At 47.6% G+C, this 27569-nt stretch overlaps 1 protein-coding gene across 1 annotated transcript in view; it reads right to left on the reverse strand.

Annotated features, from left to right (window-relative positions):
- Positions 1 to 27569, reverse strand: part of LOC138282969 (NFX1-type zinc finger-containing protein 1-like) — a 459320-nt gene that overhangs the window by 87823 nt on the left and 343928 nt on the right. The window contains exon 14 of the mRNA XM_069221050.1: positions 16867 to 17012. Within this exon, the coding sequence (XP_069077151.1) occupies positions 16867 to 17012 (146 nt within the window). The remainder of the gene's footprint in view (positions 1 to 16866; positions 17013 to 27569) is intronic.

Consider the following 27569-nt stretch of genomic DNA (forward strand, 5'->3'; position numbering starts at 1 on the left):
ACCTTTGTGCACTCCACAATTGGCATACTGGTGCCCCCTTATACGTCCCTAGTATATGATACTTAGGTACCCATGGCATTGGGACACTAGGGGACCCCTCTGGGCTGTAGCATGTATTATGCCACCCATGGGAGCCCATGCAAAATGTGTCTGCAGGCCTGCCATTGCAGCCTACGTAAAAAGGTGCATGCACCATTTCATCACAGGTTATTACACCAGATCACTTGTAAGCCACCCTATGGTAGGCCCTCCTAGCCCAGAGGGCAGGGTGCAGGTCCCTGTGTGTGAGGGCACCCCTGCAAGAGCAAAGGTGTCTCTACGAACTCAAGCTCCATTGCACGGGACTGATAGGTGGTCACCGTGCAATGTGACCAAAACCCCTTTTAGGGCTATTTAGGGACTCCCTTGCGGGTGAGTCCCCAAATTCGACATAATGGTAACTCCGAACCTGGGCATGTTTGGTATCAAACATGTCGGAATCATACACCAAAACGGGCAACAGTGTATTAGACTGTGATTCCATGCACTCTGGGGGCTACTTAGAGGAGCCCTTAGTATTGTTCCTACCAGCCTTCTAGGGTTTTCTAGGCAGCCCACACTGCTGCCATCCCTCAGACAGGTTTCTGCTCTCCTGCTGCTTGACCAGGTTCCTGTGGGAGATGCTGGTAACACCCTCTTCCTTGGAAATAGGTGTTACATGGCTTGGGAGGGGTAGCCTCACCAAGCCACTGGTTTGTTTTGAAGGGCATATTTGGTGCCCTCCTTGCATAAACTGTTTTGCACCAGTCCAGGAAACCCTGGTTCTTGCTATAGCACGAAACTGGACAAAGGAAAGAGGAGTGACCACTTCCTTGTTCATCACCATCCCAGGGGTGGTGTCCAGAGCTCCTACAGGTGGCCTCTTCATTCTGCCATCTTGAAACCAAGATGTGCAGAGACCCCTGGGAGCATCTGAGTGGCCAGGTCAGGTAGGTGATGTCAGAGACCCCTCCTGATAGGTGGTCACCGTGCAATGTGACCAAACCCCCTTTTAGGGCTATTTAGGGACTCCCTTGCCAGTGGGTCCCCAGATTCGACATGCAAGACTCCACCAGGACTCCTCTGCATTGTTTACTTCTACTTCTGGCCACCTGAACTGCAACTGGACTCTTTAGGACCTGACAAGTCTGCACCTTCTGCAACAACTTTGCTTTGCAACTTTGTCTCTCCCGCTCCTTCCAGCAACTGCAACATTAACCTGGCTGTTTATCCTCTGAGGTCGGCGAGACTTTAGCCTGCACGAAGCACGAAGGAATCTCCCTAGGAGTGAGGGAGCCACTCCCCTGCATCTGCAGGCACCAACTGCAATGACGTCCAGCTGTGTGGATCTGCTCTCCTCTGGAACTGCGTGGATCCTGCATCACAGGTGGTAGTCTGCAGTGGTCCCCCTGGTCCTCTCTGCCCGCTGTCCAACTTGGGAGACAGTAAGCCCTTGCCTCTCTTTGCAGGACAGTAACCCTGTGCACAGCGACTCTTGCAGCTACCAAGGCTTGTTTTCTCCTGCTCCCAGGGATCTTCAGGCTCTGAGTAGCCCCGGCCCCCCGCACTTCATCCTGCCAAGAAAAGTCTCCTCTCTGCTGCTCCAGCGACAAGGGACTCCTTTTCAGGTATGCTGACTGGGCCTCACTGCAACTTACTGTCCTTGATGCCAGCGGGTTGCCTGTGGGGGCTGTGACTGCTTCTGCTGGCTCTTCCGACTGGTGAGGGTCAGCCTGGACTCCACTCCAAGACCTTGCTGGTCCTCTTCAGCCTTGCAACTCCTCCTGTGCTTCTTCTGGTCTTTGCCAAGGCTTGTTGGTGGTACCCTATCCACTGACCAACTGCAACCCGACAGCCCACATGGGACACCATCTGCACCATTCCAGGGATTCCTCTTCAGCTCCTGCGCTGCACAGCTGGTCTTCTTCTTCCCCTGTCGACTTGGTTCTGCATCCACAGAAGGATGGGTAGTGGCTTCTGCCACACTCGACATGCCAACTTGAACTGGACTCTGTCTCCTTCTCTTCCAGGGCCTCTTCTGCCAGAATCCACTTTGGGTTCTTCAAGCCCGGTCTGGATCTTGCACAATCCCTTTTCTAAGTCCTCCTGTTAGTCCTTGGGAAGACCAGGTACTTACGTCTGCTCTCCTGGTCGCTGGGGTTCACTCAGGTACTCACCTCTTGGGGTCCCTAGTTCTTCCAGCTCCCCTCTAACCATGCCACAGCCTTCTCTCCGCATTCCATATTGTGTGTTTGTACTTACCTCCAGTTGGGGGGACTTCCTATAAGTATTCTAGTGTTATGTTACTATAATAAAGTACCTTTATTTTTGTAACAGTGGTTCTTTCATGTGTGATAAGTTGCTGTGTGACTATAGTGGTATTGCTTAAGCTTTGAATGTCTCCTAGACAAGTCCTGGCTGCTCATCCACAGCTACCTCTAGAGATCCCTGGCTCCCTAGACACTGCCTACACTTCACTAATAGGGGTTGCTTGGACTTGGTATAAGGTGCCAACACTATAGGTGTCCACCACACACAAGGGCAGCTTCTTAAAGCATCACTGGGAGACCAAAGGTGTGTTTAGGAGTAACAAACTTGCCGAGGGTTGAGACCACTGAAAATATGCATAGGTGGACCCCTAGAAAAGACGTTGCTCCCAAGATTCTGTCAAGTGTGTTAAACTCCAGAGGACTGTTTGCAAAGGGATACAAATACTTTCAAGGAGTTGGGAAATGTTTGAAGAAGTTGTGGCAAAGTTTCCTGCAAGTTCAAATTTTAAACAAATTTCCAAAAAGTTTTGAAAAAGTTTCAGAAGCTGCTTTTTCACCAAGAAAACATGAACCTCGACATGGCAAACCTTTTCTCTATCAAGGGAGATGAGCTGAGGGCACTTTGTAGATAGGATGATCAAAATGGGGGCAAATGCCAAGAAAAGTGAGCTGAGCACTGATCTCAGACCTTGGGAGGAGGCCACCAAGGTAACTCGCCATCCGAGGAAGGAACTGCCCCAAGATAGTGGAGGAGAAGAAGATGTTATTCAGGTTTTGAGTCCTCCAGCATTCAGGCGTTCTCATCCATGATCTATCCCTTTTCTCTGAAGCACTCACAGGTACCAGCTTCCTTTGCTGCTGTCACAGTACCACAGGTTAAAGAACGCCTGATGGGCATTAAATCTAGCTCCCCTCCAAATCCCTTTACCCCTAAAATCCTACAACTTGTCTTTGATATAGTTGCAGAAGATTTGGCTATGACTTTTTAACAAGATCTTGGAGACTGGTATCTTTCTCAGTCTCTTCAAAGAAGCTATCATCATACCTCTGCCAAATACATTTAACCTTGACCCTGAGGATTTAAAAAACAATCATCCACTCTCAATACTGCCTTTCCCTGCCAAAAATTTGGAGAAACATATAAATCAAGAATTGACTACATTTATTGATTCTTATTATCTTAATCCATCTCAGACTGGATTCTGGAGTGGCCACAGGACAGAGGCCATGTTAGTAATGGTGGCAGACTGTATCACAGGTCTGGTTGATCATGGCAGAGCTGCAACTTTGGTCATGCTGGACTTGTCTGCTGCTTTTAATATGGTCTCTCCTAAGTGCATGTTCTATCGCCTATGGCGTCTAAGTGTGGAAGGCAAGGCACTTTTGTACTCCTTCCATGTGGATGGGTGCAAGTTGTTAGCTGCGGACAGTTTAGGATTAAGGCGTTTAGTCTTCTGTGTGGGGTCCTGCAGGGCTCCTCACTTAGCCCCATCCTTTTTAACCTCTATGTTTAACAGCTGGCAACTGGGGTCCATTCTTTTGGTTTTCAGGTTTTGTCCCGTGCTGATGACACACAAATCATTGTGTCAATTACAAACAGTGTGCCTTTAGTGACAGATAAGTTAAAGAACTGTATGGTAGGAATTAGTAATTGGATGACAGACAACTTTCGTACACTGAATGCTGATAAAACCAAGTGGTTGGTCTCTGGAGCACAGCAGCCCATCTGGTCAGAACTCTGGTCCTTTACTTCCCCCGGTAGAGTCTGGCAAAAATGTAGTGGTCCTTTTTGACAACTCCAGACCTTCATTTTTCAGGTTCATCAGACTATCAGCACTTGCTTTCACATCATCAAAGGTCTTCCCATTTATTCTACCAGAGCTCCACAAATTTGTGGCTTAAGTCTTCTCCTGACGGGATTATTGTAATGCTCTCTGTCTGCATATCAATAATTCATATCTTAACAAGTTCCAGGTCATTCAAAATGCAATGGCGTGTCTTTTACTAGGCATCCCTGAACATCTTTCAGTGACTGAGGGTCTTTGGGCCCTTCACTGGCTTCCAGTTAGAAAGCAAAGGATATTCAAAGTGCTATGCATTGCCTTTTTTGGCACTGCAACAAATGGCACTGCCGATTTTTGGCCAACTCTTCTGTGGTATGTGCCTAATAGGTTGCTCCGCTCTGCTTACAGAAGGAAGGTTGTGGTTCCCAAGATTCGCAGAACCAGATAGGGGGGCTCTTATGCTGTGACCAAACTGTGGCTCACCTTACCTCTGCATATCACAAGATCCGAAAAGATCTCTTTTTCGTACACATCTGAAACCTTGGCTTTTCTTAGTCTAGCCCATGGAGCAGTGCAGGCCTTTCTTTTCCTCATTTGGTGCTTATGTTTTAGGTGGCTTTAGCACCTTGACATCTTTGGGTATAGTTGCAATATACAAATTCTCTTTTCATTGCATTTCCCAGGCTACCTTAGTGTCCCTGGGTGTGGAGAACCCTCTGGCCCTACTGGCGTCCGAGTATGGGGAAATACCATCAATGACCACCAAAAATCAAAGGAGTGGAGGTGAAGAATTTGAGGGATACAGGTGCGAGTGTAACCATGGTAAGGATAGGGATGGGGGCCACTCACTTTGACAGTGCACTTGTTAATGACTTCTCTTCTTCCCCTGTACATGTCATGTAGGTCAGCGCCCACCAGAAGAAGGACATTTGGCATGCCATCGCCAAGGACGTCCGGACCCTGGGGGTCCACCTGAGACGGGGCACCCACTGCCGTAAAAGATGGGAGGACATTCGCCGCTGGAGCAAGAAGACGGTGGAGGCTCAGCTGGCGATGACCTCCCAACGTGGGAGGGGTGCCCGTTGCACCATGACCCCCCTGATGTTCCGGATCCTGGCAGTGGCCTACCATGAGTTGGATGGGCGGTTGAGGGCATCACAGCAGACACAAGGGGGTGAGTACACTCTCATTCTGCGGACTTTGCACACAGTGGAGGGGTCTGGGTGGGGGAGGAGGGCTGTGGGTTTCCCTAGGCCAGGGCGAGTTACGTAGGCTAGGCCCCTCCGTAATGCATGCCATGTGGCACTCCACCCCACCTCTGTAGAGTGCCAATTACAGGTATACATGCCCCTGTGTCATCTATGTGTGCAGATGTCCACCATAGCCATGTAGGCCAGATCCCAGGAATTGCATCTGTAGAGGCCAAGAGCACGGCGTAGTGCAGGGGGCTGCTGTGTCTGTATTGTCCGCCAACTGTAGCGGTAAGCCATGCACTCAACCTGTCTTTCTTCTGTCGTCCCCCCCCCCCCTTTTTGTGCTCTCCCTGTTCTTTTGTGCATCAGCATCATCGGGCGGAGGTACAGAGGCACCGGAGCACGAGGGAGCTGCATCCCACATGGCCATGGAGGGCCACACCACAGACTCTGAATACACCATTGGGACGGAGGGCGAGGGGAGCTTCACGTCGGTCACCGGATCACCAAACAGCGACACGGACTCGTCCGCCGATGGGAGCTCTCTTGTGGTGGCGGCACCATCTGTGCCCCCCACTTCGAAAGGTACAGCCGCCACCCCCCCTACCAGCACCGCCCTCCCAGCAGCCCCTCAGCCTTCGCTCCGTGCCTGCTCACCCAGGAGGGTGGGCATCACCTTCGCCCCTGGCACCTCAGGCCCTGCCCCAGTCACCCCTGCTGCCCTCAGTGAGGAGGCCATTGACCTCCTCAGGTCACTCACTGTTGGGCAGTCTACCATTGTGAATGCCATCCAGGGTGTAGAAAGGGAGTTGCAACACGGTAATGCATTCCTGGAGGGCATTCATTCTGGTCAGGCTGCCCTTCATCGAACCCTGCAATCTCTGGCCTCAGCACTGATGGCAGCCATTGTCCCTGTGTCTAGCCTCCCCCTCCAACTTCCTCCACCCAGACCCAATCCCCTGTACCCCAGCCTATCCCAAGCACACCATCAGACAAGCATGCACACACCCCAACACACAAAAGTAGCTCAGGCAAACATAAGCACCACACAACCCACAGGCACTCACACAAGCATCACCCACATACAGACACAGCAACATCCACTGCCTCCACTGTGTCCCCCTCCTCGTCGCCTCCCTCTTCCCTCCCAGTCTCGTCTACACTCTCACCTGCATGCACTACATCTACAGGCACTAGGACTCGCACCAGAACACCCAGCACCACATCCGCTCACCTGCACTCACCACCCCCACTACCATTTACACGTCCCCTGTGTCCACTCCCAGTGTGTCTGTGACGTCCCCTCCCCTCCCAAAGTACACAAACGCGGGCACCCACACACCCAACATCCATCCACCTCACAACAGCCTCCAGTACCTGCACCTGCACCCAAATCACCTAAAGTTACACCTCCTACAACCACCTCCTCTTCCTCCACTCCCAGACCCCCTCCAGCTACCCATCCCAGTGTTCGTCAGAAACTCTTCCTCAGCGATGTTGAACTCTTTCCCACCACCCCCACCCCTCTAATTCATAGGTCCCGTAGTAGCACCTCAGCCAAAAAAAGTCCGGTACCAGGGGTGCGTGTTAAAGGTGTGTGGAGTGCACCGGCCACCAGGGCAGCCAGTGTGACACGGAGCCAAAGCACTGCCAGTCCACCCCCTGTAAAGCACCTTAAGTTGGAAAGTGGCCGACGGGAGAGGGTGAAGACTCCTGCCGGCAAAACAGCTCACAAGGGTCCCGGGGGGGAGTGCAGAGTCTGCTGTGACTCCTCCCAAGGTGGTGAAGGGGCAGAAGAAGTCTCCAAAGTCTGGGAAGAGCAGCACGGCGGAGAAGGCCGCCATCTTCCCCGCCGGCCGGGACGCCACCGCCAGCAGTATCGTCACTGGTCCGGAGACCACCGCCAGAGTCAGTGCCCAGGAGGGCACCAGTATCGTCACTGGTCCGGAGACCACCGCCAGAGTCAGTGTCCAGGAGGGCATCAGTATCGTCACTGGTCAGGAGACCACCGCCAGAGTCAGTGCCCAGGAGGGCACCAGTATCGTCACTGGTCCGGAGTCCACCGCCAGAGTCAGTGTCCAGGAGGGCACCAGTATCGTCACTGGTCCGGAGACCACCTCCAGAGTCAGTGCCCTGGAGGGCACCAGTATCGTCACTGGTCAGGAGTCCACCGCCAGAGTCAGTGCCCAGGAGGGCACCAGTATCGTCACTGGTCAGTAGACCACCGCCAGAGTCAGTGCCCTGGAGGGCACCAGTATCGTCACTGGTCCAGAGACCACCGCCAGAGTCAGTGTCCAGGAGGGCACCAGTATCGCCACTGGCCCGGAGACCACCGCCAGAGGCAGTGCCCTGGAGGGCACCAGTATCGTCACTGATCCGGAGACCACCGCCAGAATCAGTGTCCAGGAGGGCACCAGTATCGTCACTGGTCAGGAGACCACTGCCAGCGTCAGTGACCTGGAGGGCCCCGGCAGCCACGGCCCCGCTGGGCACTGAGGGACCGTAATGCCACACACCGCTGCACAGGTCAGAGACAGCAAAGGCAAGCACCGCTGAACAGGGCACAGACCACCATGGCAAAGCACTGCTGAACAGGCCAAAGACTGACATGGTGTAGACCTCTGAACAGGGAAAAGCACCGCCATGACAAAGCACCACTGAACAGGCCAAAGACCGACATGGTGAAGACCGCTGAACAGGACAAAGCACCGCCATGGCAAAGCACAGCTGAACAGGCCAAAGACCGACATGGTGAAGACCGCTGAACAGGGCAAAGCACCGCCATGGCAAAGCACCGCTGAACAGGCCAAAGACCGACATGGTGAAGACCGCTGAACAGGGCAAAGCACTGCCATGGTGAAGACCGCTGAACAGGCCAAAGACCGCCATGGTGAAGACTGCTGAACAGGGCAAAGACTGACATGGTGAAGACCGCTGAACAGGGCAAAGCACCGCCAAATCAAGCATCGTTAGCCCATGTGCAGCTGGGACAGTGACGGAACAGGGACTGTCACGGGGAGCGTGATGTACTCCGGGCACCAGTCCCCCTCCAGAACCAGTGGAGACCTGCATCCACTCTGTCTGTCCTTCACAGGATGAAGCACTCTGGGCACCAGTCCCCCTCCAGAACCAGTGGAGAATGTTATCCACTTGAGTGACTGTGGCTTTGCACTCCCCAGGAGGGTACAGTGGGCAACCCACCCACTGTAGAGACTTGAGAGACTGTGGCTTTGCACTCCCCAGGATGGTCCAGTGGGCAACCCACCCACTGTAGAGACTTGAGAGACTGTGGCTTTGCACTCCCCAGGATTGAACAGTGGGCAAGCCACCCACTGTAGAGACTTGAGAGACTGTGGCTTTGCACTCCCTATGATTGAACAGTGGGCAAGCCACCCACTGTAGAGACTTGAGAGACTGTGGCTTTGCACTCCCCAGGATTGAACAGTGGGCAACCCACCCACTGTAGATACTTGAGAGACTGTGGCTTTGCACTCCCCAGGATTGAACAGTGGGCAACCCACCCACTGTAGAGACTTGAGAGACTGTGGCTTTGCACTCCCCAGGATGGTACAGTGGGCAACCCACCCACTGTAGAGACTTGAGAGACTGTGGCTTTGCACTCCCCAGGATTGAACAGTGGGCAACCCACCCACTGTAGAGACTTGCGAGACTGTGGCTTTGCACTCCCCAGGATATATCAATGGGCATGGAGCCCCGTCGTGGATCTGGCGTGGTGCTGTAATCCGGCTGAGGTGCCCCCCCTTCCCTTCCCCCTGAGGTACCTGTTGTATTTCTATCTGATGCCCCTGCAGTGTTCTCTCCGTTTGTGGACAGGTATCTAGTGTGGGCCTCGCCCATGCATTTTGGGCCCAGTGGTCCACGGACATTGAAATGTGAATACCTGCACTACTAATCGTGATGTATATATTTGGAAAGTGTATATATATCTGTATATAGTAGGTTACTTTATTTTGATACATTACAATGTTTGAACTGATTTCGTTTTGTCTTTGCATTCTTCCGGGGGGTTGTGGGTTGTTACTGTGCTGTTTGGAACTGCATTGGTGTGTGTGTTGTAGTGTGCAAGGGTCGGGTTGGGGGTGGGGGTGTTGCGTGTGTGTCCCCCTGACTTTTGCCTCCCCCCTCCCCTATGTCGTAGGTGCAGTACTCACCGTTGTCTTCGGCGCCTACGTTGCTGGTGATCATAGATGAGCAGGAAGAGAAGCGCAGGGAGTAGTTGTAGTTCGGGCTCCATGGTAGCCTCCTTCCTCGTGGAGTGTGTTCAGGTGAGCGTTTTCCCATTGCAAAAGCTGTTTCCGCCGTGTTTTTATCCACGGTGAATCCGCCCCGGAAAAGGTGGTGGATTGGCAGGTAGTGATACTGTGGGCGGTACATTGTCTTCCGCCTGTCTGTTGGCGGTGACCGCCGCGCTGCTTGCCTGTACCGCCGTGGCAGTCGGAGTGTTAAAGTGGCTGTCTATGTTGGTGGTTTCCGCCACGGTCATAATTCCCTTTTTTTGTCCGCCGGCCCGTTTGCGGTATTACCGCAGCTTTAACACCGTCCGCCAGGGTTGTAATGACCACCTTAGTGTTTTTTTTATAGAGCTCTGGAACGAGATATCTACCAAAAAACAGAAGGATGGCCAATCCGCTGTCCTCTGTATTATGCCACGCCATTTAGAGGGTGCCATAAGAGGGATGCCCAAAGCTGAGTCCCCATTTGGCAGGCATGACATCAAAGGTATTGGCTTCTGCCACCACTGCTGCAGGCGTCCCTTCTTTGTGTCTACCACTGGAATCATGGTCGTCCTGCACAGTGCTGCTCTGTATACGTGAACACATTCCATTTTAGGTTCTTTTTCCAAGAGAGATTTTCCAGAAGGCAGTTCAGTATCTAATACTGTTAGAGTTAGAGGATCTGCCATTACTGTTATTTTAACCCCCAAAAGTTTCCCGCCCTTCAGTCAGGAGCCTCTTTGGTGGAACAACTCTTCTTACATGAGCAGGTATCTATGGACATGTCCACTCGACAGCTGGCGGTGAGGTGGGAATGCTGTATCTGCTACATCGAACGTTTGGTGACTTGGCACCAAAACATAGGCTATGCCCTTCCCCTAATAACTGAATGCCCTTGCCAAAAATAAATAATGCTTTTGTAGTAAAGAGTCCACATTGGTAAAACAAAGTAGATTTATTTCTCTCAAGTTCCCCAATTGAATGCTCAATCCGAGATTCTAAGTCACCCTCCACTTGAGGATTCTAAACTGTCAACAGGCTAGGGTTAAACAAACAGGGAAAAGTAAAAGGGGAGAAAGGGCGTACCAAGATATAACAATAACATTACAACACATTTTCTTAGGAAAGGAAAAGTGTACAGTATAGTGAAAACATACAAAATATTTAACTTAAATCATAGTCCGAATGCCCCTTAGATGGACAACTGATTTTTGCATTTCTCCTTGCAGGCAACTCCAGTGCACTGTTCTGGGTTACACTGTTTTGTCCATTAAGAGGAATCAGAGATTCAGGACAATTGGCAATCCAATCCATAATCCAAGCACGTCCATGTTCCAGCACCACCACATTTTGTCTTACCTTGTTGATTCTTGCTGGTGTATAATATGCATGGAATTTATTTTTAGATGTCACCGTTTTTTTAATTAGAACCCTTTCTCCTTCTTTCCAACCTCTACAGATAGCACCCCACTTGTCATCATACCACGCATCATATTTGGCTTATGTTGTTTTACCTTCTCAGAAACCAATATCCTGTCCACTTATACTTGTTTAACTCCACTGAGCCAGTTGGAAGTGAATGTTGTACCCGGTGTCCTTCCTTTCGGTAGGCCAAAAGGAGAAATAACAGTTACAGCATTTGGGCCGAGATATATCAAAGGGTTTTGTCCATTCTATGTCTATGTGAAAATGCGTTCATGCATCTGGCCCTTGGTGTGGTATGGTACGACCATAACATTTCCTTTAGGGACTTGCCTACTACATACCCCATGGTGTTGGACAGTTAAATGGTGTCCTTAATCATTCTGTGGACCCTCCCCATAGTCTTCATAGGGCATGTGGATAAACCTTGCAAGAGCTTGTTGAGCTCTTCAGAGACAAGCTGAACCCATTGTCAGGGATGAGGGTACTAGGTATATCCTATAAGGTGTTAGTTAAGAAATCAGTTAGAGAACTTGTGCTGGTATTATTCACAAAATGGGCAGTGATCCAGTGAGGATGACAGTCTACCATGGCACTTTGTGGCAGCTGCAGGAACGCCATATGATAGTGAGGCCAAAGGTACGTGTGCACAAACATGCCTCACTTTACAATTCTTCTTTTTCGACAGCATCTCTAAGGGGCTGGAGCTGTGGAGGAAGAGGGCGAGGAGAGAGCCCAGGCAGGTGCCGTTCAACTGATGACCAACAAGTTAATAGAATTTTAAAAAATGGACGAAACAAACAGGATGTCAGCAATCTTCAGGGATTCGGGAGCAATGAAAAAAACAGATTGGTAAAGGTGACATAAGAGATGCAGTTTATGTCTTGTGTCAAGAAAGCAGAGGTGTTCACCGATGGAACCCAGGTGTCCCCTATTTGATGTGCGTTGCATCACATAAGGAGGAGATGCACAAATGTAGCCTTATCCCTGCTAAAGTGGAGGTTAGGGCTTGGACAGGGGACTCCTCTGATGAGACCACAAGGTCCTCCCCTGTGAAGTAAAGCAACACCCAGGACCTCTGAGAGTGGAGCCTCCGAGAGAGACACACCCTGCCCTTCACTCAGGTACCGGACCCACATAGGGACAGACAGACGCATTGGTGGATTTATGTCCACCAACCTCCCATCTATAGTGATTTTAATAAGCCTGTTTCTGTGTAGGTTTTGTGCTCCCATCACTAATTCTCTCCTTTCTGTAGCTTAGCTTGCGGTCCCGCTGCCTCTTCTACTCGAGCAGTTTGAGGTCAACAAATGCACAAATAAGCACATCTCTGGTCACCCGAGAGTTAAACTGACCTTATCTGCAGTTGGTACTAGTGGCAAAAAAGCTGCTTTGTAAGAGTAAAAAAGACACACAAAATATATAGGTCTGTTTTAATGGAGACCATGGGCCAAGGTGTCTGGGTTGCCTGCCAGGGATCGGTGTTTCTGGGAATGCCAGGGGATAAGGATCGTTTACGTGTTCCTAGGTGCACCCTGGAGATCATGTGAAAAACATATGTACTATTGCCTTTCCTCTAAACCTTTCACAATACATTCAGGTGCAAAGTCACAATCAGTGTGGAAAATATTAAGCACAAAAAGCATTTAGGTGCAAAAATCACTTTTAGGTGCAGGATCCCTTAAATCCAAAGTAAACACGGAGTGCAGTTGCATGTTTAGAGGTCAGAAGTGAAGATGGCTGTAAATCAGTCTTGTAAAGACCCCCAGAGTTTCCCATACCAGGGACGCCGGTATTTCTTGGGGTGTGGGCGAGTAAACATTGGGATTACAAAGTAATCCCTGAGGCTTTCCAGAGGAATGGGGTGTCATTAAGAGCACCGGGAATATTGCACCAGATTCGCCCAGTAATCCATCCCCTGAAATCCCACCTAGCCGAGTCGAAGATTTCGCTGGGTGAGACAGTGATGGGGCCGGTAACCCAAGTTACCTCCCTCACTGGAATTACAGAGGCATGTGGAATGAGACCCTTAGAGGCATCTTGGTGCAATTGTAGCAAGAGTGTGGAAGCACTTAAGGAGCCAAATAGCAATCTGGTGCAAAAACACCCTCTGGTGCAAAATAACTATTACCAGTGCAGAGGTACACTTTGGTGCAAAAACACACTCAGGAGAAAACACATTTATGAGCAAAATCTCTTGTGGTACAAAATCAACACATTTTGTATCACATTTAGATGCAAACTCACTCAGTACAAAAAGTAAATAAATGTGGAAGTAGGATGTTACATTAGGTGTAAAATGTGTGCATCAGTATGGGATCACCTGGGCTGACGTCACATTGATAAGCAAAATCATTTGCATGAGTGTGGAGAACGTTTAGAAGCACACGTGACATTTAAGCATAAAATCACTTTTAGGAGCAAAAGTGCCCATGGTACAATGTAAACAGCATTGTAGCAGCACATTTTGCAGCAAGGTGACATTTGGGTGTGTAGATTCACGCTTCAACAGGGATGCACAAACACACTTACTGGTAAATGTTAAACTCAGGGCCACAAACCACATTTACATGCGAAATCACTATTTGTTAATGACTTCTCATGACGCGAGGTGCCCTGAAAGCACTGGGTTCAGTTCAGAAACCCCAGAAAGGGATAAGAACAGATTTTCATCAATATAAATCCACTTCACAGAACATAATGCAAGAAAGTCGACTGAGCAGGATGTCCACAGACTCCACACTCAGTCACTTGGATGGTAGACTCCCAGTGTTTTTAGACTTCGGGAAAATCAAGCTGGCAGAGACAATGACCAGCACATGATCTACAACAGTGGTTCCCACCCTGGGGGTCAGCGAAGGCTCCTCAGGGGGTCTGCGACTTCTTATAAAATTAAATAATCTTAACAGATGAGGTCCCCTGCTTTATGTAATGAATCAGTAGAGGGAGTCCTCGGTTTTCAATAATGATTCAGTAGGGGTCTCCAGATTCCAGTAATTATAAAGTGAGGGTCCACCGAAGTCAAAAGGTTGAGAACCACTGATCTACAACAACATATGCTCCAAACCCACATGTATTCCAGCCAGATATTGGCCATTAGACTCCTCGTTCAAGGGATGCTAAAGACCTATGCCATTCTTGTGACAAGAGAAGAAGTACAGATCTCCTGATGAGCAGCTACGAAGACGTTCCCCAGCAGGGGCCAAGCCCTGCAGGCTGTGATGGACGCTGGGGGCACACAGAGATCTTCTGATCTTTGACAAGAATACCCTATGGTGTCTTCATGTGCTAAAGAGCAGCCACTCAAGCCGGGTTTGATGAAGGCATAGGTGCCTATCCATTTCCACCTTCTTGACCCTTGCATCTGCCAAGCCTCAACTACTAATCATAAGTCAAATGGTAGATAACATGATAATACAGTGATTACTCAGTGTGCATGTATACAAAAGGGAGCAACCCACCTCACCCACCCACCCACAGTGCATGAACTATAACATCTCCTGCTCGTAGTTTTACAATATCTGAATGTGGGGTCTCCTTTTTCAAGGGGGTCTGCATCGTGATCATATTTAAGAATCTTCCTGGTTATTATTGCAACTAGATAACATTGCTGCCTGATATTGTGTTTTACGTTGCACAGACACCAGTTGTGCTTCTTCCTCAAAGAAGATCATGTCTACAGACTGAAACTGGGACCAGTGTGGGGAAGTACTTCAAAACAAGCAAGATTGCTTTGAGTTGTAGGATCATGGGGTTTCAAATTAATTAACCCCAAGGGTAGTGAGCCTTCGGGTTAGCAAGTGGTGGCCGCCATCTGAATTGTAACACGTCAGACTTGATGGGACCTTCGAGACCAGAGAACTGAAGCCATGGGGCCTAGAGCTCCATCAAACCAGGAGCAGAAGACCATGTAAGTGTCATGCTAGTAGAATACTGCAGAGGAATGAGGAGGTGGAAGTTAAGTTGTACCCTGTGCAGCTTCTTGCACTACAACAGATGGTTAAAGTCAGACGTTAGGTCAATCAGAGCAGCTCATTCTATGCCGAGCGCTGGCACCACCTATATTGGCTCTGCACTGCCGCACCATGATCCAACAGGCAGGCTTCTTTTTAGGTCTCCCCATGACCGAGCACGTGCTCTCACTTTATAGAGATATTGTATAAAAGAAGGGGCTTGCAGCCTCCCATTGCTTAAAGTTTCTTGGCGTCTTTGTCACTCTTATTTGCTGCCTTCTAATTGGCCAGCATGTCTTGGCGTCATTTCGTCTTCTTTTGTCTGGAGCATGTCCTAACTATTGATTGCTTCAGCTTGACTGATGTCCTTCCACTGACCACACTGTGATTAAGGCACCACTTTTATTTTAATTTCTTCCCTGTCATACTTGCAGAAACTCTTGACATTTCTAGCTATGTCTTACTGTGCCACATGCACTTCAAAGAAGCCATTTTCTCCTTTAAAATGGATGTTTATTGTGACAACAGATGTTATCTGTTTTCAATGTAACAGCAGATGTTATTTGCTTCTAAATGTATTTTCGCTAAGACATGACATGGGCGCAATTGCTTTCCTTATGAGGTAGGATTTTTTGCCAAATGTCATTTTTTTTTCTTTTTCACACATGGCGAGATTAACTGATTTGCTCAGAATCACAAAGACAACAAGCATTGGCCAAGGCAATAGGTTGTACCTTTGAGATTACTGACTCTGCCATTGCTTTTTGTTCATGTTGTACAGCATGGGCACTTATGGCTCTGGCAATGATATGCAGTCATGCTGTATAGTAGCTTTGTTGCTGTGCAGCATGGCTGAAAGATGATAATAAAAAAAGGACTATGATGCTTCCGGCGCTAATGCACTTTAAAAAAAATGATGGCTGTATCATAGCGCTTTTTAAAATTCCTTTCAGCCTCACTGAAAATCATCCAAGGTGCTGAACATCTCAGCCACAAATCCTTGCCAACACCCATGCCAATTGACAAAGCCAATGCTTGCTTAATCCACTGAATAAACTTTGTAGCAGGAATGTGTGACCCAGAAAGCACTGTGCCTTGGGGGAAGAGACCCATTTACTCCCCACTTGTGACAGCCCTGGCAGCATGCAGAAGTATCCAGCTAGTGATTCAAGCTTTTTAAGCACACAATCAATAGGAAAAGGTACAGAATAGTTATTGTAGATTACTTCTGTTACAATTTAAATTGACAATAGTATCATAAGAATACCGTGTGAATTGTTGACAAATTAACACAATAACACATCACTTTGTCATTATGTAAACTGAAACTTTACATTTGGAACTAGGAATTCCACCAACAGACTAAGGGCCTTTTTTATATTTTGGTGGACGGGTTACTCCGTCACAACGATGACGGATATCCTGTTAGCTGAAACATAAATCCCATAGGAAATAATGGGATTTATATGTCGGTGGCCAGGATATCCGTCACCATTGTGACAGAGCAACTCATCCTCCAAAATATCCATCAGGGCCTAAATCTCCCACTACTACAAATCAGAGGTGCAAGGGCCCCAGAATTACCAGAGCTGGAGACAGTGGATCACTGGCAATTCTCAACCTGAAGCACACAACTTCTGGGTTGAGGACTAATATGCATGATTGGAACTATTGGCCCATTTTTCGATTGTGGACCGCTTCCACACACAGGAGACAACAGGGGGGCTTCTGCACATTGTGTACTCATAATAAGGTTCCACTCAATTTGAGTGTCTCATTCTGTTCCCCTGCCATTCTAGTGGAGCCGGTAATTCCTGTTAAAAGCTGCACTGGAATTACAAGATTTGCACTACTTATGTGGATAGTAGGGAGGGTGTCACCTGAACACTTCGGCTGCTGAACGATGTATTAGGTTTGACTTTAATGCCACTGGTGCATGGTGTTGAAAAGCATTGTTAGGGTCAGGTCTTGTGCCTTCGCCTTGAACATACCTGCTTGTGGTCTCCGATCATGATAAGATGCTGGCAGGATGTGTTCAGGGTGGTCAGAACATGAGCCTCCAGCACCTCTGCTGCCTCCTCGACTACCACAATCTTTGGCTTGATCTTCTGGAGAAGACTCCTGTACTTGGCCGCACCTGGAAGGACATAACGTAGGATTGTTATTGTTAAACTGCTCCAGCTGATTCGGTATCTTCTAGTCCAGAAGAGACCTGCACAGATGAGGGCCACTAGTAATACGGTATTCCAGCCACTGGATCCCCTATAATTCCGCCTGAGTATATATCAATAGGCATAGCCTGTGGCTGAGGCGTGGCCACCATTGCCGCCACTTGAAGGTCCTGTCCCCCGGCCCTCACTTACCATGAGATGTTTGCACCTTGTAGATGGGCACCTCACTTCCCACCATGCTCAAAGTGGCCTATGTTCACATTTGTAGACTCCACCTTACGTTTGGGCTCCAAATCAGAGAGCCAGCCTAAACACAGCTCCTGTTCTGTGTCTGTGTCGGAATAAACTGCACACAAGTTCCAGAATACACAACTTTATTGTTTGGAGATCACTTGGTAGGGACACGTCCTTCCCACTCTGCTGTCTGCCGTTGTATTCTACCGCAAAACCCAATATTCTGTTTCCCATGGAACATCCAGCTCCCCTTAAACATACATATTAACAGTAGAACATAATATCCACCCTTTTAATACTCATAAAAATGCAAATAAATTTAAAAAAATAAAACCAAATACAAAGCTTATTATAATATGAAATATATAAAAATACAATACTTCTTATGAATGCTCTATAAAAATGAGAACAAATGCAATTTTGTTTATAGAATTACTCCTTATCAAGAAATGCCTTTTCTCCACACACAAAATCTTCCAACCATCTGAGGTGTTTCCTTACTCTCTTACCTTCTCTCACTTCTGTGCCTTTCCCATCAGTACTTTACTCTTCATTCAGCTCAATATTCACTCCATCACCTCACCACTTCCTTCTGCATTGACATTCACCCCACTATCATTCACATCCCCATCCTGATCCCTTGAAACACTCGGATTTGAAGTTTGTCATTCACCATATCTTCATTAGGGGAGCCTATGGTATAGCCAGCAGCCATAGTCTCAAAATCCAGCCACTGAAAATCATTTTCTGGAGGGTAATACTGCCCCTCTTTTCATAACTCCTCGAACCTTGTGCCATCCATATAAAATTCCACACCTTTTCTCTAATCATTTGGATGCATTGTTTAACAACTCCACCACTTCTTCTTCCAGTTCGTAAAACTGACTCTGACCTTTCTTAACCTTGCTGGGTTTTTAACACGAATCCAATCACCATAACCAATGTTGACTAGTTTAAATCTGTGTTTCTCATCATAACAATTCTTCATTTTTACAAGTTTTTCCGCCATCCTGCTCTGGACAGACTTAAGAGACCACTGTTCAACACCTGAATGATGCAGCCAACTTGGGTTGAATTTAGATGTGGGATTACTTCCCCTCATGATCACAAATGGCGATAACCTTCTGACTTCATTATTAGTCACCCTATTTGCCAAAAACGCCTTGTGTAGTTGAACCTCCCAATCAGTGTTACCAGCCAATGCAGAATGAATAACCTCCTTGACAACTCGGCTGAATCTCTCAACCATACAGTTCCCACTTAGGTTGTAAAGGGAAGTGGTTTTGTGTGGAACTCCAACTTTATTAAAGTACTCCTGGGATGCACTGAAAAGGAATTGTACCTCTTGTCTAGATATTCCAACACGGAGACTGTATCTGACTTTTAATCACTCAGTCACTGGCGACCTTGAAAAAAGTCAGTGAGTACAATAATAAACTTTTGTTCCTTACCTACAGGGCCAACAAAATCGATAGCTACTAACTCCCAAGATTGCTTAGGGGAGAAGTTCTCACACATGAGTGGCCTCAAAGTTCGTAAGGTTGTATCTGCACCAGTACAACTGGGACACTCCCTCACAAACCTCTCTACTTCTGCGTCCATGCTTGGCCACCAAAATAGGTTCCTTACTAAACCCTTTGTTCTTACAATATCAAAATGGCCCTTGTGGCATAACTCAATGATCAATTTCTGTAGACCATTGGAGGCACAATCCTTTCGCACCTCAAAATAGTGCCAATATCCATTGTCAGCTGTGCCCTAACATCCAAAACGTTTTGAAGTCCATTTTTAAGTTTCCTTTGTTAGGCCAGTTTCCCTGAATGAATTCCTTAACTTTTGACAGCAATCCATCATTCTCAAATTTATAGATGCATAGGGATGCATAGACTCTTGGCTGCCTGAGCTGAACTTTGCTGGGCTGAAGAGGTCACAGCTCCTATGGGCAAAGGTGCCCTGAGGCCCTCCTCCTCGGTGACCCGTTGACTCCAACCTAGGCACTTCAGGTTTAAGCCCTGAAGCGCCAGGGCGAGTGTCAATCAGTGACACCTCGTCACAGAGTGGGGTGGGGTCAGCAGTCTCACTGAGCCCATCCCACTCTGTGACGAAGTTGGGACTGCTGCCTTCCCTCATTGGCTGACCTATGGTTAGCCAATGAGGGAAGGCAGCAGTCCCAACCCTCCTGGGACCTCGAGGCTGAAGGTAAGTGTGTGTGTTTTTTAAAATCAATGTTTGGTGCACGCATGCGTGTATGTTTTCAATATTTGATAATGAGTGCTGTGAATGAATGTGTGTGTGTGTGTGTATGAATGAATGAGTGAGTGTGAGTGTGCATGTGTGTCCCGCCCCCCTCCTTTCTAAATTGACCGGCCGCCACTGCTCCATAGAGTCAGCTGTTAGAAAGATCTGGTGGTATGCAGCCCACAAGTCAATGGTGGAAAATACTCTAGCTCCCTTGAGACACATGGCCATTTAATTAATCGCAGGTAGCAGATATCGGTATTTTCATTTAAATGGCGCAAATCTGCACATAAACGGATCGTTCCATTGCTGCGCCTGGCCATCACCAATTGGGAGATCCATTTGGAGGGCTCAATAGGTGCTATAACTGATGTTGTTACAAATTCATCCAGTTCTTTTGACACCACCTCTCTTATTATAATAGGAACGTTCCTAACCTTGTGGCATTGGTTTTCAAGATAATGCGGGTGGCATTGGTTTTCAAGGGGTGGCATTGGTTTGCAAGATAATGTGGTGTTCAAAAACTGTGAGGTTTCCCAAGGTTGTGCTGAAAACTCTTGCAAAGATACATAGCATCTCTTAGCAACAGTGGACCCCTCCTCCACTACTTTCACCTGATCTTTACCATTAGGATGATGTGTAACTTCTCCTGATCAAACCAAGTACCAGGAGACCCCTTTTCACTACACACAGTTTTGCTCCTGTGCGCCCATTTTTAAACCTGAACGTTAACCACCTGTAACCCAACATTTTGATGCTTTCTCCACTGTACCCTTGGGAATGTATGTCTCGCTCACACAAATCACTGCCAATTTTTCAGTTGAACTATTCCCTCCGCATCTCCTCATTTATAACAGAACACATTTAAAGTATTTTTTTTCTTGCATAGCTTCACAGAATGCCCAATAGTCCAGCAACTACTGCATTTCTATTTCAACGCTGGGCAGTTCTTACTACAAGCAAGGCAATCTTTTCTATTACACCTATAGCATCTACCTTTATCCTCGGCAGAAAATCTTGATTGGGCTTTGAAGGCCTTGCTCATGGACTTGCTGTTTAGTTTACAAACTATGCATGTTCCCTTGTCTTTAGACATTAACTCTTTTGCGCATCCGCCTGAGATTTCAGCCCTACGCATGTTATGAATGACATCTTCAAGTGGTAAATCGCCGTTCACAGATAAGCATTTTTGGATGGCCTAGTTAATGATATACATGACTAACTGGTCTCTGACTAGGTCATCTTGCAACACACCAAATTTACACTCAATGGCCAATTTCTTTTAGTTCAGTGACATAATTGTCCATCGACTCTCCCACTTCCTGTTTGCCTTGGAAAAACGTATATCTTGTTATCCCAATGCATACTGCCTCAAAAACATTTATTTCCCACACAATAGGAGCTTTTAACATTTGGTTGTATACTTTCAACCCATAAGGTCCTAGAGAATGTAGCAGAATTATGTTCTTTTGTTCAGCTGGCATCCTGCCTGAATCATCTACAGTAGCAATATAGTTGAGGAAGTATTCTTTCCACCCCATCGCCTTGAGAGTGGACTCTGAGCCAGATGGTCAAAACGCATGTGGTGGGCATATGTTAAAACTTTGCAATAGTGTAAAAGGCTCAAAAGTTTCTCCGGACATGCCACTGTTGAAACAAGGAGTGGTCTCAGTCACATGCGAAACAGCAGGTACAAAGTTATTAACGAAGTTAAACATGCTCACATGGAGATCTGTACAAAGATGCCCAATTTCGTGAAAGAGATGCGCTCCCAAACGGTATGCTGCCATCTCCACTGGATAATTTCCTGTATATACGCGTTAAGCGCAGCATCAGAGACATCACACTGACCTTCCCACTAGAGCCGCCCAAGGTGAACACGTTTTCTATATTGCTGCAAGCAGACTCACCTCGGCACTTGGTTGTTACACTCTACCACCACATGCAGCAAGAACAGCCGATGATTGGTGGGGGTGCACGGGAGGGTTGGGACTAGGAGCTGCAGATGCCTCTTTTGGACCAGCAATGGGTATATTGCCGTCAGCAGACCGGTAAGGTCACAGCTAGATGCTGGCTGAGAATTATACACTATAAATTCGTACACAGGTCATACTACACACCCAGAAAGCTCCATAAATATGGTCTAAGGCCAGATGCAGATTGCGCTAGGTGTGAATGGGATGGAGAATGTGTGTTTGCTACATTTGGCCTGGCTGTGCCCACCAGTACTGCAATACTGGAAAGAAGTCAAAAAGGCAATTTCCCTCATGATATCCACATCAAAGCTTACACCACAGATAGCTCTGCTGGGATATACAGAGGAGCTGGAGGGTGCACGCCGTAGATACACGGGCCTAGGTCTCTTACCGGTAAAACAAAGGGTGGCATGTAGATGGGGGAGAGGATGGGCTCCCAAATTCAAAGAATGGCTATCAGACTTACTATACTATAAAGACCAGCTGGAGATTTATGCAGGGTTGCAGACCCCACCTCACGTCCTAAGGATATATGGGGACCATTGAACGCACACCTGCTCCAGAACCCAGACAATACGCTATAGGCCTCAAGTACATGTGGTCAAGAGCAAAACGTATAATCATGCTGGATAATACGGAATGGGCGACAGAGGCAGGGAGGTGGGGACGCTTAGTCAATGTACTTATTGTTATATAAATGTGTGTATAACAACATGCAAAGCAGATAGAGGGTGTGGCTTGTGGGAAGTTACATTTGTATTTAATGTTTTTACTTCCACTGTATTTACTGCAAAATCAATAAATACTTTTTTTTTAAAAAAGCCTAAAAAGTTCAATAGGGCCTTTCCACATTCCCTGCACGCAAAACAATTCCTGTTACATGGTGAAAATGCCACTGAAATACACTGCAGAGTCTACAACGATGAGGGGTTTAATTACTTATCGTTTTTTTCTTTTTAAATAAATCTTACTTGGTTAGCGCCTGTAAGGACTTAATCCTATGCTGACAGAGCATACTATCCAAAACAAGTGACAGAAGGTTTATGAGCAAGTTAAAAAAAAATTACAAAAATTAGCGCCCACTTAAGGCCACGCTGCGCGACATTTGCAACGTCATGCGTCGTGCTCCACACTTCAAACTGTGCCAAACTGCAATGCATTAATGCCTCAATATTCGATGAGGCAGTGACATGGCGCGTGACGGCGCTCTAGTTCTGAATAGGTGCACACGGGGCACATCATACAATCTACACACGTTCTCCCTGTGCGCATGCCCCCTTTCACAAATGCATCTTTTAGAAATGCGCACGCTCCCTGCAGGGCATTCTGCAAGCAGCCTCTTTTGGAAGTGCGCACACTTCCTGTGGGGCGCGCTAAGGAACGGAGCGCTAGCTCCCTGCACTGTGCACTGTCGCTCAATGTACGCTGATAGCGCAAGATGCGTGACGTTTCCAAAGCACACAACGACTGGCGCAGTACACTATTCGCCTTGCGGTCCTTTCATGAAGCCTCCTTCTTTTCGCGTAGGTTCTAGCTCCAGATGCGTGTCGTCAAGTTGTTGTGTCGGAATAAGTGGCACACAAGTTTCAGAGTACACAACTTTATTGTCTAGAGCCCACTTGGCTGGACATGTCCTTCTCACTCTGCTGTCCGCCGTTGTATTCCACCACAAACCTCAATATTCTATCTTCCACATAGAAAATCCACTTCCCCTTAAACATACATGGCAACAGTAGAACATAAAAATGTGCACCCTGTGTACTGCGATGGTGTCCTTGTGAGACCCATCTAGATTTCCTTACACCACGTCTGCTGACATGCCCTTGTTTGTATGAGGCCTTTGTGCAAGCAACACAGCATTGACATCTGTCCTGTCTACTGATGATGTCAGTGTGATTCTATATAGTAGGAATGACAATGCTTGTGAGGAATGTTTATTCCTCCAAAGCAGTCAAGTACGAGATTTACTAGCTGTGACTACTTGTTTCTCTCTGCACTCCACTATTCTCTAGAGCAGTGATAGTCAAAGTACGGCCCGGGGACCACATGCGGCCTTCCTGAGCTTCACATGCGGCCCCCACCAGAACGTCTGAACTGGATTGCTTGCTGGAGCAGTAACATTCAAGAAATATGTTGAATGGCATGCGTTTATTTAAACTAACTGAAGTAGAAGAGAGGAAGCAAATAAGGTGTCCTGCACCACTTAATTCTAGAAACACATTCATTTTTTAAGACATTTTACATCAAATCTGAAAAACAAGATGTAGGCCCTCATTATGAGTTTGGCAGGCGGCGCACGATGCCTTTACATTGAAGCCGGCTCCATTAGTCGAGCCGGCAGCAATGTGGCGGTGTGGCGGGTGCAGCAGCACCCGTGGTGCATTCCACTGCCCGTAACTGGGGCAGTGGAATGCGCGACGGGGCTGTGCATGGGGGCCCCTGCACTGCCCACCCCAAGTGCATGGGCAGTGCATAGGCCCTCAGAGGGCTCCTGAGTCACCCAGTCCGCCAGTATTTCCCTGGCAGTGGAAACCGCCAAGAAAAGGCTGGTGGTAGGGGACTCATAATCCCCAGCGTGGCGTTGCATGCAGTGCCACCCTGGAGCATTACAAACACCGGCTTTTCGACCGTGGCGGCTCCGCCATGTTCATAATATGGCAGGCGGACCGCCACCGTGAGTCTCCCGATCCCAGGACTGCCAGAATCATAATGAGGGCCAAAGTCTCATCAAAATTTTAAAAAAAGTGTACTTCATTAACATGCAGATGTGTTTCACCTTAGTATATCAGATTATATTAGAGCATTCAGAGGTTTTTGTTTTAAAATGATAGTTTAAAAAACATGAACATAGAAACATTTATGCCTCCTACGCCCACCCTGGCAGCAGTGCCAGTACTGAAGTAAAGGCAAATCAGTTTTCACAGAGAACCTTATTATTAAATTAGACACAAGAGAAGGCTTTGTACAGTGCATATCCTGAACTCATGTATTTCAAGGTGCTCGTATTATATAATAATGAACAAAAAAGAGCCAAAGTGAAATTAGACAATTTTCAAGGATCACACAATTTGGTCAAGTAGAGATGCCAGGATTGATCCCAGGTTTTATCATTTCACATTGTTAAATTCAATTTCATTCCAATTCAATAATCAAGTTATTTCCTTTTTACACTTGAATCTCCCAAGCTAGATAAAATGCCCACCGTAACCTGTCCCCTCTCAGAGCCACACTTCCACCAGGCTGGCTAGGTTAGGGTGGTCCTCGGACACACCTCAGTTCACACTTTGCGGCCCCTGGTAAACTTTTCGTGAGTACCCATGATCTAGATCCTGTGCGTCTGCTGCCTGTCCTGAGCAGTGGTGCACTAGCAGCCTGGGTAAGCAGGCTTGCTGCCTGACGTATGGCTGCAATGCCAAACTTGCTGTCTGAGTGAGTACGCCTGCTGCCTGACCTCAGTGCCAAGCTTGCTGCCTGATTAAGTACGCCTGCTACCTGATCTCAGCAGTGCCAAGCTTTCTGCCCGAGTGAGTATGCCTGCTGCCTGACCTCAGCAGTGCCAAGCTTTCTGCCCGAGTGAGTATGCCTGCTGCCTGACCTCAGCAGTGCCAAGCTTTCTGCCCGAGTGAGTATGCCTGCTGCCTGACCTCAGCAGTGCCAAGCTTTCTGCCCGAGTGAGTATGCCTGCTGCCTGACCTCAGCAGTGCCAAGCTTGCTGCCAGTGTGAGTGCGCCCGTTGCTGCCTGATCTCAACAGTGTTGCACTTGTTGTCAGAGTGAGTGTACCCACTCCCTTACCTAGCTGTCCTGAGCTTGCAGCCTGGGTACAGTCATATAAGCCAGAGAACTGAAACCGGTTATTGGACTTTCCCCATTGAGAACACTAAAGATCTGAAGTAGCATCCTACGTAGCCTCATGTGAATTGCACCTGTGTCCCTTGGTACATGCTTCCTTCCCCCAGCAGAGCAGAAAATTACTACAAGGTAACTAGATACACGTTAAGTAGTACTGTTAATTCTACAAACCATATCAACATTACTGAGCACAGTAACTTAATGAAAAATAACATATTGTTTTATAATGATACATGTGTTTACTCCCACTCACCCCCCTCAAAGAACAAGCACTTACAAACCATCCAGGCTCCAGGGCCTGATGCAGTGTGCCTGTACACCTCGGAGAGCTTCCCTGTGAGTACACACCTTCCTCATAGCTGAGGACTGAGTGCAACACTCAGGGACAGCAAACCTTCCTATCACTAACAAATGCCAAGGCCAACTAATAGTGTGTAAGAACTACTAAGACACACAGAGCTAACCTCACTAACACATCCCCAGCATCAGAGCCTGAATTAGTGTGACTGTAGACCTCAGATGCAGTGAGCTTCTCAGTAAGTAAAACTGCCCCCAAAGCCAACACCAGAGTACAACACTGGGGGCCTGATTACCACTTCGGAGGGGATTACTCTGTCCCAAATGTGACGGATATACCGCCCGCCGAATTGCGAGTCCATTATATCCTATGGAACTCATAATACGGAGGGCGGGATATCCGTCACATTTGGGACAGAGTAATTCCATCCGCTGAAGTCGTAATCATACCCTGTGTCCTTCAACACTTCAGAGGCAGGACACTTCTTAGTAAGCAACAAACTAACTCCCACAGCCAACACCTGAGTGTAACACTGTGTACCTGCACACTTTAGGGACCAGCAGTTTCACTGTCACTAACAAAGTACTTCCAAGATCCACACCAGAACATAACAGTGTTAGGCGCAACTACATGGAGTGAATCTTACTAGCACACCATCCTCAGGACCAGAGCCTGATGCAGGGTGCTTCTCAGTCAAACATAAAGTGCCCCCAAAGCCAACACCAGAGTACCACACTGTACCGGCACACTTCATAGGCTGGACACTTCTTAGTTAAGAACAAACTACTCCCCACATCAGAGTACAACACTGCAGAACTGCACACTTCATAGGCAGGACACTTCTTAATAAGGAACAAACTAACCCCTTTCCCCCCCAATATTCAGCCCCAGAGTGCAACACTGCATACCCGCACACTTCATATGCAGCAGGACGCTTACTCTTCTTACTAAGGCACAAACTAGCTCCCCACACGCCCAACACTAGAGTACAACACCCTATACCTGCACACTTCATAAGTAGGACACTTCTTAGTAAGGAGCAAACTAATCCACCCCCCACACAACAACCAATACCAGAGGACAACACATCATTCCTGCACACTTCAGAGACAAGACACTTCTTAGTAAGGACAAACTACTTCACTCACAACCGACAGCAGAGTACAACACAGCGCACCTACCTTTCACACAAGATCAGAAAGCAATCAACTGCCCCCAAAGCTAACATCAAAGGCAAAAAGGTCTTAGTAATCAAACTACCCTCCAAAACCAACATTAGAGTCTATTACTATGGGTCTGTACACCTGGGAGGCAAGGAGTGTCTTGGCAAGTAACAAGTTGACCCCGAGTCTAATGCAGACTACAACAATGTGTAACCTGCACCCCTGAGACAGGGAGTTTACTAGTTAGTGACAAAGTTCCCAAAGATCAACACTAGATTATAAACAAGGGGACAGATTTATCAAAAAGTCATGCAACGCAATGCAGCAAGCAACTTGCTGTGCTGCATTATATGACAGGGAGAGAACAGGAATGCACCATATTCTCTAAGATATGAAGCATTCCTGCTCTCTACCTGCACTGGCACACAGAGTGCTGCCAAGCACCAATGGAGGCTCCTAGGCAAGTATGCAATTGTTACTCTTTGCTCAAGTGCAACCTGGGAGATTGAGTACCAATGCTCAAATGTTGCACCAGAGTCTGCTGGACTCGTTAGACTGCATTTGATCTCCCAGAGGACGTTATCACCAGAAGAAGGGAAGAAATGAGTTAAATTCCTGTAACTCCAGTTCTCCAACATTGGTATATTTTATATATTCACATGGTTGAATCATTCCCCCTCTTCATGTTGGTAATCTCCGGTACATGAAAATAGCAGTATACAATGTACAAAATGGCCAAAAGCCTCAAACAACATTATCTATT

Source organism: Pleurodeles waltl, chromosome 2_2 (assembly GCF_031143425.1).
Source record: "Pleurodeles waltl isolate 20211129_DDA chromosome 2_2, aPleWal1.hap1.20221129, whole genome shotgun sequence".
In the NCBI taxonomy this organism is placed as follows: domain Eukaryota; kingdom Metazoa; phylum Chordata; class Amphibia; order Caudata; family Salamandridae; genus Pleurodeles; species Pleurodeles waltl.